Source organism: Pan troglodytes, chromosome 5 (genome assembly GCF_028858775.2).
Source record: "Pan troglodytes isolate AG18354 chromosome 5, NHGRI_mPanTro3-v2.0_pri, whole genome shotgun sequence".
Taxonomy (NCBI): domain Eukaryota; kingdom Metazoa; phylum Chordata; class Mammalia; order Primates; family Hominidae; genus Pan; species Pan troglodytes.
In genome coordinates this window covers 55,637,319-55,650,810 of record NC_072403.2, presented here as the reverse complement: position 1 = coordinate 55,650,810, position 13,492 = coordinate 55,637,319, and the positions used below count along the sequence as shown (strand labels likewise).

The 13,492-nt window shown below is 35.8% G+C and overlaps 1 protein-coding gene and 1 long non-coding RNA gene across 4 annotated transcripts in view; one reads left to right on the top strand and one right to left on the bottom strand.

Annotated features, from left to right (window-relative positions):
* LOC107975161 (uncharacterized) overlaps nt 1-2,918 on the bottom strand; it is a 67,966-nt gene extending 65,048 nt beyond the window's left edge. For all 3 annotated transcript variants that reach the window (XR_008548520.2, XR_008548518.2, XR_008548519.2), the window contains exon 1: nt 2,814-2,918. This is a non-coding gene — a long non-coding RNA (uncharacterized LOC107975161). The remainder of the gene's footprint in view (nt 1-2,813) is intronic.
* Nucleotides 2,919-2,986: 68 nt separating this feature from the next.
* PGK2 (phosphoglycerate kinase 2) lies at nt 2,987-4,638 on the top strand. Its single transcript, NM_001328313.1, is given in 1 exon segment — nt 2,987-4,638. A coding segment is annotated over 1 exon segment (1,254 nt). The 5' UTR covers nt 2,987-3,110; the 3' UTR covers nt 4,365-4,638.
* The last annotated feature ends 8,854 nt before the right edge of the window (nt 4,639-13,492 follow it).

Here is a 13,492-nt window from a genome sequence, read left to right as displayed (position 1 = left end):
AGTTTTGTCCTTTCCCCCACCCCCACTTATTTATTTATAAGTCACTGCTTCTCTGCCCTCTTATGAACAGAGCTTGAAAATATTTGTGTTTATCAAAATCCTGTTTGAGTAGGCAGAATAATGGCCCACCAAAGATGTCCATGTCCTATTCCCCAGAACTTGTAAATACTGATGCTACATGACAAAAGAGACTTTGCAGATATAATTATATCACAGTATTTAATTAGGGAGTTTATCCTGTATTATCTAGTTTGGCCCAACTTAATCAAATGAGTCCTTAACAGCAGAGAATTTTCTCTGGATGAAAGTGGAAAACAGATGGAGTACAAATGAAAATCAGAGAGATTCAAATTGTAAGAAGAATTCAATGCATCATTGCTGGCTCTCAGATACAGGAAACTACAAACCTGAGAGGGCCTTTAGGGATTTATTAACAGCCAGCCAAAAGCAGGTAGCTCAGTCCTATAATTGGAAGGAACTGAATCCTGCCAAAAGCCTAAATGAGCTTAGAGGTAAATTCTTCCTAGAGCCTTGTAATGAAAACCCAGCCAACAAAACTTTATGAAATCCAGAGCAAGAAACCAGCAGAGCCAACCTGAATCTCTGACCTACAGAATTGTTTTTGAACACAAAATTGTGTTATTTCAAGTAGCTAAATTTGTGACAACTTGCTACAGTAGCAAGAGAAAATTAACACATATTTATACACATATCTGTAATTATTTTCCATATCAACCTATGTGTATATTGAACTTAATATGAATTCATACTGATATCTCAGACTCTTAATCCAGCACCACAGATTTCATTCTGCTCTTGCTTATTTGTAATTTATTTTCCTGACAGTGAGAAACTTTTAATTATCTTCCATTATTTGTTTATCTCTAATAACACAAATAGTTTAAGAATTATTCACCTATAAGCTTGTGATATTCAAACTTACCAACTAGAGTATTATATTTATGGACAGCTGTTTTTGTCTTTAGTTTTACAAACTGAAAACCTCTTTTGCAAAGTTACTTAAGTCATTTCCTTTTTTTGTCCACATCACCTGTAGTAAAATTTCCACATCACATGTAGTAAAATTTCCTATATATTACGATACAGTTAGGCTTATCTGTCAGAGGCTACATTATATAATACGATTCCCTAACACTCTGGATCATATTTTTTTATTTGCATTCATTAAAGGTTACTCTCTACAACGTACGATTCTATGAATTTTGACAAGTGCATAGAATGTTGTATCCACCACTCCAGTACCTCATAGAAAAGTTTACCACACTAAAACTCCTCCTGTGTATCCCCATTATAGTTGACCATGCTCTCTTAACATGTAGCAACCACTGATATGTTTTCCATCCCTATAGTTTTGCCTTTTTTCAAATGTCATACAAATGGAATTATACAATAACTACATAATTTTTTTGCCTGGCTTCTTTCAGTTAGTAAGACACATTTAAGTTTTATCCAGGGCTTTTGTGTAAGTAAATAGCTTGTTTCTTTTCTTTTTAAAAAAAATAATATTCCATTGCATGGATATATCACAGTTTATTTATTTATTACTTGAAGAATATACAATTTTGGTAATTATTAATAAAACTGCTCTAAACATTTGTTTACAGAAGTTTGAGAGAATACAGGTTTTTGATGTCCTTGGATGAATATCTAGAAATAGGATTGATGACTTGTATGGTAAGTCTATGCATATTTCTAAGAAATTGCCAAGCTGTTTCCCAAAATGGCTGTAGCATATTTCATTCCTGGGAGCAATAAATGAGAGTTTCTGTTACTATATATTTTAACACCATTTAAGGTTGCTTTTAAATGCTGTTGACTCGATGTTCAACATTGAGGAACCGATAAACTGTTTTTTAAAGTGGTTGCACCATTAGACATTCCTATCAGCAATAAATGAGGATTCCAATTTGCCCACTTCTTTCTCAACACTTGTTTTTATTTTCTATTTTAGCCATCTTAATAGGAGATGCCTCAAATATATTTCTGTCAAAGCCTTCATTTTACATATTTAGTTCACTCAACTTATGGAGTAGAATGAAAAAAACTGTAAAGCCAATTTTCATTACTAAACCAACTAGCCACATACATTTGCTTTCTCCAAAAATAGAATATCTTACTCACTTTCAATTCTAATATATGTTTTCATCCTCATAAAAACCATGCATTTATTTTTCAGCTCAATTTCTAAGTTGTGCAGGTAGGAAAGCAAACAGAGAGGAGACAAAAAATAAGGAGCCTCATCATAACATTGTAGTCTGAAAGAAATGTCACCATTACTTTCAGCACTTGTTACTGATACTCTCTTTGCTATGATCTTACGGGATTCTCCTGCAGAAGTGACCAAACATTCTTTCATGATAGTCTGAAAATGGAAGAAGCAAAGTAATGAAAATATGACAGCATTCCCACCCCGTCCTAGAATAGATCTAAAGATGAAGACTAACAACAAGCCACATCCTCAAAGAAATATTTATCAAGACAAGGAAAAAACAGAACTATACTATCCTGACTTGAATAAGCAAGGTTTCATATGAAAATCATTATTTCAAATATTCCTTTTATTTGGCACTGCAGAGATTTTTACATATCAAAATGGTTAAGATTTGACATGAATGAGGTGTATGTAGGTTTGCGGGGGTGGAGGTGGAGTTCTTTTTGATTTGTTTTTAATAATAAGAGCAACTGTTAACCGAGCTGTGGGGTGGGGGCAAAAAGAGCCAGAAGGCGGCGCACACCTCAGGACTATTCTTGTTTTTTTAGAACCATTCTTATTCTGGGGTTTCTTCACCTACCCAAGTCTCGCCCGAAGCCAGGTACTTCTATTCCACTACATGGCCCTCTGCCCAGGAAGTTGGAATTTTCACCTAGCAACACAGTTCAGATCGAGATTGACAGGACCATGAGCCAATCACAAAGCTAGATTTCCTTTCCAGTCTAACAGTGGCTGTTGTGCCCGAGACAGTGAGGAGAAGAAAGGGGCGGGACAAGGGCAAAGGCGTTAGAAGTCACCACCGACCCAGCCCCTCAACAGCAAGTTGGTTCTTCAGCATTAAGATCCAGGTGTCAGCCTATGTCTTCATATTGTCAAGATGTCTCTTTCTAAGAAGTTGACTTTAGACAAACTGGATGTTAGAGGGAAGCGAGTCATCATGAGAGTAGACTTCAATGTTCCCATGAAGAAGAACCAGATTACAAACAACCAGAGGATCAAGGCTTCCATCCCAAGCATCAAGTACTGCCTGGACAATGGAGCCAAGGCAGTAGTTCTTATGAGTCATCTAGGTCGGCCTGATGGTGTTCCCATGCCTGACAAATATTCCTTAGCGCCTGTTGCTGTTGAGCTCAAATCCTTGCTGGGCAAGGATGTTCTGTTCCTGAAGGACTGTGTAGGCGCAGAAGTGGAGAAAGCCTGTGCCAATCCAGCTCCTGGTTCAGTCATCCTGCTGGAGAACCTGCGCTTTCATGTGGAGGAAGAAGGGAAGGGCCAAGATCCCTCTGGAAAGAAGATTAAAGCTGAGCCAGATAAAATAGAAGCCTTCCGAGCATCACTTTCCAAGCTAGGGGACGTCTATGTCAATGATGCTTTTGGCACTGCGCACCGCGCTCATAGTTCCATGGTGGGAGTGCATCTGCCCCATAAAGCATCCGGATTCTTGATGAAGAAGGAACTAGATTACTTTGCTAAAGCCTTGGAAAACCCAGTGAGACCCTTTCTGGCTATACTTGGTGGAGCCAAAGTGGCAGACAAGATCCAACTTATCAAAAATATGCTGGACAAAGTCAATGAGATGATTATTGGTGGTGGAATGGCTTATACCTTCCTTAAGGTACTCAACAACATGGAGATTGGTGCTTCCCTGTTTGATGAAGAGGGAGCCAAGATCGTTAAAGATATCATGGCCAAAGCACAAAAGAATGGTGTAAGGATTACTTTTCCTGTTGACTTTGTTACTGGGGACAAGTTTGATGAGAACGCTCAGGTTGGAAAAGCCACTGTAGCATCTGGCATATCTCCTGGCTGGATGGGTTTGGACTGTGGTCCTGAGAGCAACAAGAATCATGCTCAAGTTGTGGCTCAAGCAAGGCTAATTGTTTGGAATGGGCCGTTAGGAGTATTTGAATGGGATGCCTTTGCTAAGGGAACCAAAGCCCTCATGGATGAAATTGTGAAAGCCACTTCCAAGGGCTGCATCACTGTTATAGGGGGTGGAGACACTGCTACTTGCTGTGCCAAATGGAACACTGAAGATAAAGTCAGCCATGTCAGCACTGGAGGCGGGGCCAGTCTAGAGCTTCTGGAAGGTAAAATCCTTCCTGGAGTAGAGGCCCTCAGCAACATTTAGTTAACATAGTGTTACTTCCTTCTGTTTTCTGTCCATGGCCCTTAAGTCAGCTTAATGCTTTTACATCTCGATGTGACTTTTGTTAAAATCTACTCCTAGATCAAGACCTATGTAATGGACAAGCAGTGGGCCGTCAGGAACTCTTAATATCAGCACAGCAATTCATTTTAGTTTGGTCACGCATTTGCCTATTCAAGTTCTCATTTGAACTTCACCATTGTGCTATCTAGGGAGGACATATTCTTAAGTTGCCTATTAAAGAAAGTGAGCTGAAGAAACTGAATCTTTTTATTGTAGTCCAACTTTGCTATTGTTTTATAATTTGAAACCCAAAAGATAAAACTTAAGTTGTTGGAAAAGGGTGGAATGAAAGTTGACAAACAAACAATAAATATGCCCAAATAAACTGAGAAAAATAATTACATATAAAGAACTCATGGGTACCATTGAAGTTCTGCTAAGAGGAAATGTTATACTAAATAGGACCAAAAAAAAGAGAAATGAAAGATACTTATTAAACCCAAGGAATTTTTAAAAAGAAAAGAAATTAAACTCAAGGTAAGAATTATGTTTGTGTGCATATCAATGCACAAGAGTACACACAAATGCCAGCTAGAAAAAGAGCTACAAGTTAAACCCAAGTTGTAAATAAGTAATTGTTTTATTTTTAAGGCAGGCATTATTTAATAAATAGATAATATAACTGGTAAGTTCTAAAACTTGGTTTTTGAGATAAATAAAATATATATACATAGCTGGTTTAATAATGGGAAAATAGAGATAAAAATTCTCTATTAGAAAACAGAAGATAAAATGATAAGAAATGTAGAAAAAACAAAAACACTTATTGGAAAATATTTTGCTTTATTCTGTAGACAGAGGTAGTTTAGGGCAACGCTATTAACAAGAATAGTAATTAAGAGTAAAAATGCAGATTAACCTTTCCCAGCTATAATGTCTTATGTCCCATAACCCCAGATCAATTGTGATATTCAATATCCTGAATAATTGAGCTTCAAATATGAATCTTAATACACCTGAAATTTCAACATATTTTAAGCAGAATGTTAATATCATAATAATCCCAGGAAAGATGTAGGAGTTAGGATTAATGGAACCAAAACTTGAGTAGTTGAAACAAGAATAAAACATGTCGCTCTCTCACATGAGAATCCAGGGCAAATAACATCGGCTTTCCTTTATAAGGTCATCTAGGGAACCAAACTGGTGAAACAGATCTGTTACTCCCAGTGAGGGGGTTCAGTCTGTGTATGGTATGAGGCCACTGTTCAAGCTTTTGCTACTTGATTGCCAACCTGAAGGGGGAAGTTCTTGAAAGGCAATTAGTTTTCTTTTCAATACATGATTCAAAAAGTTTAGAGATTTGTTTTCATGTATCCTATTGGCATTAGTTGTGAGATAAGGCCTATTTTGCAAGGAAAGATTGGGGATGTATTCTCTCTAGCTGCATACCTTGTGCCCAGCTAAAAGTCAATAGATTCTATTGCTGAAAGGAAGTAAGGAGGGGAAAAACACTGAAGAAAATTAATGGTTTCTGACAGACTGCCATGCTGGCCTCCCAAGTATCCATGTACAAGTATTCATGTTTTGTTTTGTTCTGTTTTGCTTTCCAAAAAGAAAACATCTGTTCTCCAAGAGATACGATACAATCGAATGACTTGTCCAGTTACTGCACCCTACTAAAAACTGGATATCTCTGAATTACGCACAGTTCTTTCTGTGTGATCTAGTGGGGGCGGAACAGCGATGAACTCAAAAACACAGTCATTTTTCTCATACCTCCCAGCCCCCGACTCCATACATAGCCAATATACAATAGTGAAAAAGAAATAGGACAACAGCAACAAAAATACTCACCTAGAAAAAGCCACTGATTCATTACAATTATGAAATAAATCACTCTGGATCAGAATTTCAAGAACTCCCTGACCTGGCAGCAGCCCAATTTCTTTGGTTAGACTGGTTCTGGTCTCTGGGAGGAACTTATCCATTGTCCTTTTCTGGCCGGTCATTTGACCAATTGGGACATTTTGTTTCCTTAACTTCCATGGCATATCCTCAAGCAGACGGTATGCTTCATCAGGCCATATCAGGCCACTGCACAGATTTCCTAGCCTCTTTTTGCTGGTATAGTTTTGTTTGTTTGTTTTTTTCCAAGACAGAATCTCTCTCTGTCACTCAGGCTGGGGTGAGGTGGCACGATCTTGGCTCACTGCAGCCTTTACCTCCCAGGTTCAAGTGACTCTCATGACTCAGTCTCCCAGGTAGCTGGGATTACAGGCATGCACCACCACATCTGGCTAATTTTTGTATTTTTAGTAAAGGTGGGGTTTCACCATGTTGACCAGGCTGGTCTTGAACTCCTGGCCTCAAATGATCTTCCCGCCTTAGCCTCCCAAAGTACTGGGATTACAGGTGTGAGCCACCATGACCAGCTGCTGGTTTCGGTTTAATAAACCAAGGATGTCTTTTTGTATCACACAATTAAAAGCCTTTCAATGCGGAGCTAGTGGTTTTTCAACTTTTGCAAGAATTAAGGTTTCTGGTGTATTTAGTTTCATTTGGAAGAACTTCACCAAAAATGTCTTCTAGTTACACTTCTTAACCCTCTGATTCTTGTTTTTAATTAATTGACTTCTTTGCTGGGCCCTTTTTTTTTTTTTTTTTTTTTTGAGACGGAGTCTCGCTCTGTCACCCAGGCTGGAGTGCAGTGGGGCATCTCAACTCACTGCAAGCTCCGCCTCCTGGGTTCAAGTGATTCCCCTGCCTCAGCCTCACAAGTAGCTGGAACTATAGGCACATGCCACCATACTTGGCTAAATTTTGTACTTTTAGTAGAGACAGGGTTTAACCATGTTGGCTAGGCTGGTTTCCAACTCCTGACCTCAGGTTATCCACACCCCTTGGCCCCCCGAAGTGCTGGGATTACAGGTGTAAGCCTGGCCCTGGGCCCACTTTTCTTTATTTTAAAGATGACTAATGTGGTCATATGAAAAAGTTGGTAGTGGTATGAAGGCAATATTTATAATCTAATCTTTGCATGTGGCTTTTTCATACTTTTGGCTGAAAAGTCCAAATGGGGGGGGTCTCTAAAAAAAGCCATGAGTGACACTCTTTCTCCCGTTGTTTGAAGTATCGAGGCAGTTAGTTTTTTCAACTCTGAGAGATCTCACTTTTCTAGCTTATTAGCCAATTTTAGGTTATCTCCCTAAAAAGTTCTGTCACCTCTATTTCTAATTTCAACTGTTCATTTTTTCTTAGCTGTGCTCATTTTTTGTTATAATATTTTACTAAAAACTACATGTAACAATCAAAATATACTGACATTCTGCCTTTCTAAGCACTTCTCTAGCTGCTTTAATCTCCATAGAAATATGTTCTGCCTAGTACTTTCCACAGTTAACAGTTTTATCAATGCTGCAGCAGAAGAATTATCACCACCTTCCAGCCTTCAATGCCTCTTCACTTCTTCTCACTGACTCCTAAGTGAATGCAATATTTTATAAGTTTTATTAAGGCAGCATTACTACAGGGAACAATGTCTACATTCGTTAGTCTACAGACTAGTGGTTCTCAAACAGAAACACATTTATTCCACAGGGGACATTTGCCAAAGTCCAGAGACATTTTTGCTTGTCACGACCAGAAGAATACCATAGGGGTCTAGTGGTAGTGGCTAATGTTGCTACAAAACACCGTAAAATACACATGACAGCTTTTTACTACAAAAACATATTCAGCCTCAAATGTCAATTGTATTAAGGTTGAGAAATCTTGTTCTAGAAACTACTATAATAAAAATACTTAAAAATATAGCTTCTCAAGCAACATAGCAATTTTACTTTCTTAAGGTAACTTTCCAAGGTAGTTAGGGATAAGCAGACATTTCTTGAGCTCATCCAAGGACCTAATAGAGCAAAAATGTCTCTGTCATTATCTGTACTTCATTTTCATCTCTAGGAGCAGGAGGATCAATTCAGTCATTGACATTTTCCAACCTACTGTGCAGGGAAAGGGGAATTCAGAGAAAACATCGTCTTCTTAAGGAGGAGCACTGGAAGTCACAGATATCAATTTTGTTTACATCATCTCAGCCTGCATTTCATAATATGATCACATCTAAGTGAAAGGGAAACTGGACAATAATGTTCTTTAACTGAGTCATCATGGGCCCCATTAAAACTGTTACTGAAAGGAAGAATAACAAAGGGTGAAGTTAAGACAATATCAAAAAGAAGAACCTATGACAATTTCACAATACCCCAGTAGATCCATGGAGAAAATGTTTTCATAGATGATTTACCCTAAGAGAAAGGAGACCATTTAGAGAACAAGCACGCTTCATTTAAAAAATTATGAAAGAAGAAAAATGAATATAGAAGATAATCACGAGATAGAAAATAAACTGACAAGAATTATAAAAATACATGACAAATTCAAGTACTGCCAGTATAAAATATTAAGTGGTGTAGAAATAAATAAAAGACTTGAAAGTGCACAGGAAAAAAATCAGTGAATTAGCATATTGAAAAAATAACATAACACAATGAAGTCTTAGAAAAAGATGTTTGTGGAGCAATATACAGTCATGTGCCCAGTAACAACATTTCACTCAACAACAGGCTGCGTGTACAATAGTGGACCCATAAGATCATAGTTGAGTTGGAAAATTTCTATTACCTAGTGATGCCTCAATGATCCTGACCCTCTGTAGGCCTAGGCTAAGGTGTGTGTACATGTCTTAGTTTTTAACAAAAAAGTTTAAAAAGTTAAAAATTATTTTAAAAATAGAAAAAGGCTATGGAATAAGAATATAAAGAAATAAAAATTTTTGTACAGCTGTACAATGTCTTTGTGTTTTAAGATAAGTTTTGTTACAGAAGTTTTCTTTTTTTTTTTGTAACATAAATTACTGTTTATTTTTTCCAAGCTGTCAAAGTAGGCTGTGCCCTTGCAACCACACAAATATGATGTTTACTCTAATTTGTTAATAAAGAAAAAGTAGGAGTCAAAAATTTTAAAAATGAAAAGTTTATAAAGTAAAAACTTACAGCAAGATCGTTAATTTATTATTGAAGAAAAAAATATTTGTAATAAATTTAGTGTGGCCTTCATGTACAGTGTTTCTAAAGTCTGCAGTAGTATACAGTAATGTTCCAGGCCTTCATATTCACCCTCTACTCACTCACCAGAGTAATTCTCAGTCCTACAAGCTTCATTCATGGTAAGTGCCCTACATAGGTGTACCATTTTTGCCTTTTATACAGTATTTTTACTGTACCTTTTCTATGTTTATATATGTTTAAATATACAAATACTTAACCATTGTGTTACAATTGTCTACAGTATTCAGTAGAGTAACATGCCATATGAGTTTGTAACCTAGGAGCAATAGGCTACTCCATAAAGCTTAGGTGTGTAGTAGGCTATACCATTTAGATTTGTGTAAGTACACATATCCTAGTTGTTAAACAATGTATGTATGACTGTATATAAATACATATACATGCATCTATCATATATGTACGTATATGTTATATGTATATATTTAATATAATATTTTGTATAGTTATAAGAATTCTGTAGTTACATATAATTGTACACATTAAAAATACTTTGCTATGTATTAATATCAAAATTTTAAAAACCTTAAAATGTTACCATAAGATTGTGGTATTGCCAAGGTTGCAATTTGAGTTATTTAATTCACATGCTTGGATATTAGTGTTCATTTATTTTCTGTGCATTTTTAATAATATCTGTAAATTGATATAGCTTATTTCAAGGAACATTAGTTAGTAAAGCTGTGATAAACACCAGTCTTTAGTTTCACTCTTTGGATTACCACAGGTTTCTCTAACTCTTTAGAATCATACAGAAGCCTTAAGACTCTCCAAAAAATTAAGGCTCATAAAATTCTTCAAAAGATACAACCTTCCATCCTTCTCCAAAAGAATGTCATTTGGAAACAATCGCTACCCAAATATACCCTCTATGTGTGTGTATGTTTAAATGTTCAAGAAAAATTCAATTTTAGCTTTCATAATGGCTCCATGCTTGCCCTAAAAAAATAAAATGAAGAAAGGAGAGATTAAAGAGAACATGTTGCCATTCATTGTCCCCATGGTAGGGTACTATAGTGTCTCATTATAAACCTTCATTTTCTATGACGGCCTTCATTACTATCCAAAGTGAGAGGAATAGGTAGTTGATTGAGAATATCTCTGTCAAAAACCCTAGTTAAATTCTGTCTATAAAAAGTTAGGATTTTTTTTCCAGAAAACATACATAATCGCTTTAATAGAAAGCAATGAGCATGCAAATTAAATGTGTATAGCTGATCTATTAGAAAATTATACTTTTAGAGAAGCAAAAATAGTCTAGTGATGTTAAAAATATCTTTTAATAAGGCAGTTATATTTGCTCAATGCATTTAATTGTTTTCTTAATATATTTATAAAACCTTGGAATTATTTAGACACTGTGATTCCTTTGAAAGAAGAATGATTTTTGTCAATTTGTGTCTGTGGAGCAAATAAAAGTAAAAGTATAATCATTGCAGGTTAATGATATACTTCTGACATGACCACATGAGCTCAGGTAGTGAATGGGGAGGGAAAGGAAGATGGAAGCAGAGAGGTAAAGGGTTAGCAGGGGATTGCAAGTTTGTAACAGAATAATTTACAGTCCTTGTTGACTAATTTGACAAGATAGGTAAATATTGGATAGGTAAATCCAGGACGTGTAAATCAATAATCATGAATGGTGATGAAGGTACTTTCAATTAATGAAAAAAGTGTAAGTCATACAATAAAAATATTATATTATTTCATATTTTAAGAAGCATGCATACATTAACTGGCTTTAAATTAAATAAATACGTAATTACCGAGAGAAAATCTTAAGGTCCTAGGTCAAACCTTTAAGTGTACTACAGAGAGATGAAGTGTCTTATTAGGAGGAAAAAGGAAATATTCACTTTAGAGTCAGGACTTCTTTCTACTAAGTTATTACAGGCTTGGGTTTAAAAATACTTATGTAAGGCCTCAAGATGCATGCTGTAGAGCAGGTTTCTCAATGTATTTTTACCAAGGCAGCAGCAGCATCCAGAAACTTGTTAGAAATGCAGATTACTGGGCCTCCATTAGCCCTAACAAATTACAACCTCTGGTGATGAGATCCAGCAACATGTACTGTAATAAGCTCTCCAGTGTTTCTATTTCAGCTTTTGTATTAGGATAAAGACCACTTTAAAAGGAAACAGGAATTAGTTCTAGTGAACAGTCATGCCACTACCTACTTGTTTTAACTGAGGCAAATCATTTCACTTCTCTGGGCTTCTTTAGCTGAAAAAGAATATATTTATTTATATGTTATCTGAGGTTCCTTCTAGTTTTTAAATTATATGGCTCTGGAACTCTGGTTGGTATACTTGAGACGGTTGGCTGTAATTTTTATCTACTAAGACTCTTTACAAAAAGAAAAGAATGACCTAGAAGCTAGGGGACATTGTACATTGAGGTCTAAATTGTAGATGAAGAAAAAAAAAATCAGAACCTTGGCTCTCCAACTATAAATTCCTTTTGCAACTTGAAATTTACTTTCTATATATAAAGGCTACATCCCCCCAACTACAGTGTCTGAGAACTTAAAGAAATATAAATACAGTGAAATGGATTCAACTACTCTTTGTCTTAACAGAGTTATTTAGATTAAAAGAAGGTGAAGAACTCCCCAGGTAAGGAAAAGTGGGTATTCACAAGGTGTCTGAAATTGGTTTCTGTAGGAGAAAATTGATAGTTAATACAATACCTGCACATTTAAGTATTTGGTTTTGTATTTGCTTATTCTTGTTTGGCTGTTTAAAGTTGTGATTTGGTTGCTTACACAGATAGAAAAAAATCTAGAGTGAGAACGAGGCTTAGTTTTTATTGTATACACTCTTATACGGTATAATTGTTGCATTAATCACCTTTTCATCAGGGCAAGTCATTTACAATTGAGAAGGAAATGGACTTAACTGGATAAGCTCAGATATGACATCTGCAAAATGTCTTAACTCAACTTTTCCCTGCCCAATCCACACTTCCAGATGAGTGAATCACACTTTTGGGTTATTTTGTTCTTTGTGCAAACCTGTTGTTTTACTCTTTAATATTATTGGAATGTTTTGTTGCCATATCCCTCTCTCAATTTTTGAAGGTCAGAGACTACATCTTATTCAACTCTCTACTTCAGGGTCTAGCACAGTATTTGGCATATAGTAGATTTGCAGCTATCAATTTATTATTGTTGGTGATGCTGTTATTTTATAAATTGAAAGTAATATTGGGAGATATGTGGAAAATACAAATTGTACAATGAGAGCAAAAGTGTAACAATGTCCATGTTGCTACATAACAGGAACCTCATTTTCACAATCAAGAATTTTTTTTTCTTGTCAAAGGAAACGGAATGTTCCACTTATTATAGCATGCTACAGTAAAGAAAGTGAGCTACCCAGGATACAGGATAATCAATCATTAGAGAAAAAAAGTTGAATTCCTATACAAGTAATGAGAAGTCATTAATCAAAGACACAAAAAGTTAGTTCTGCATACTGTACCAGCAGGAAGAGTGATGAAGGGAGAGGAACCGGTGACTGTGATGAGATATTGAGAGTGAATTGTTTGACTATCTCATCAGCAGAAACTAATGATTTTCTTAGCAGAGAATAAATTGAAATTTATATCAAAACTCTACTTGCTACCTATTATTTTTAACTTATTTATATAATTATGCCTAAGTAAATGATATAAAGGTACTTGACACTCATGTTCATTCATTGTTTATTTAGAAATTCTCAATTAATTTCAGAGATAGATATAAAATTCTGACAGATATTCTAAGGTAATTGTAGGTTAATTTTTAGATTGATTAAGTTTATGTAATGACTGCAACCGATTTTCTTGTCTACTGAGCTGGTAAGCTGTACTATTTACAGACCCTACTTTACTCAAACACATTTATGGCATGGTGAGATATATATATAATATTATAAAAATCACCTACCACAATGCTAGACACTCTATATCCTCACCTTACACATGGTTTCTTCTGACCCTTCT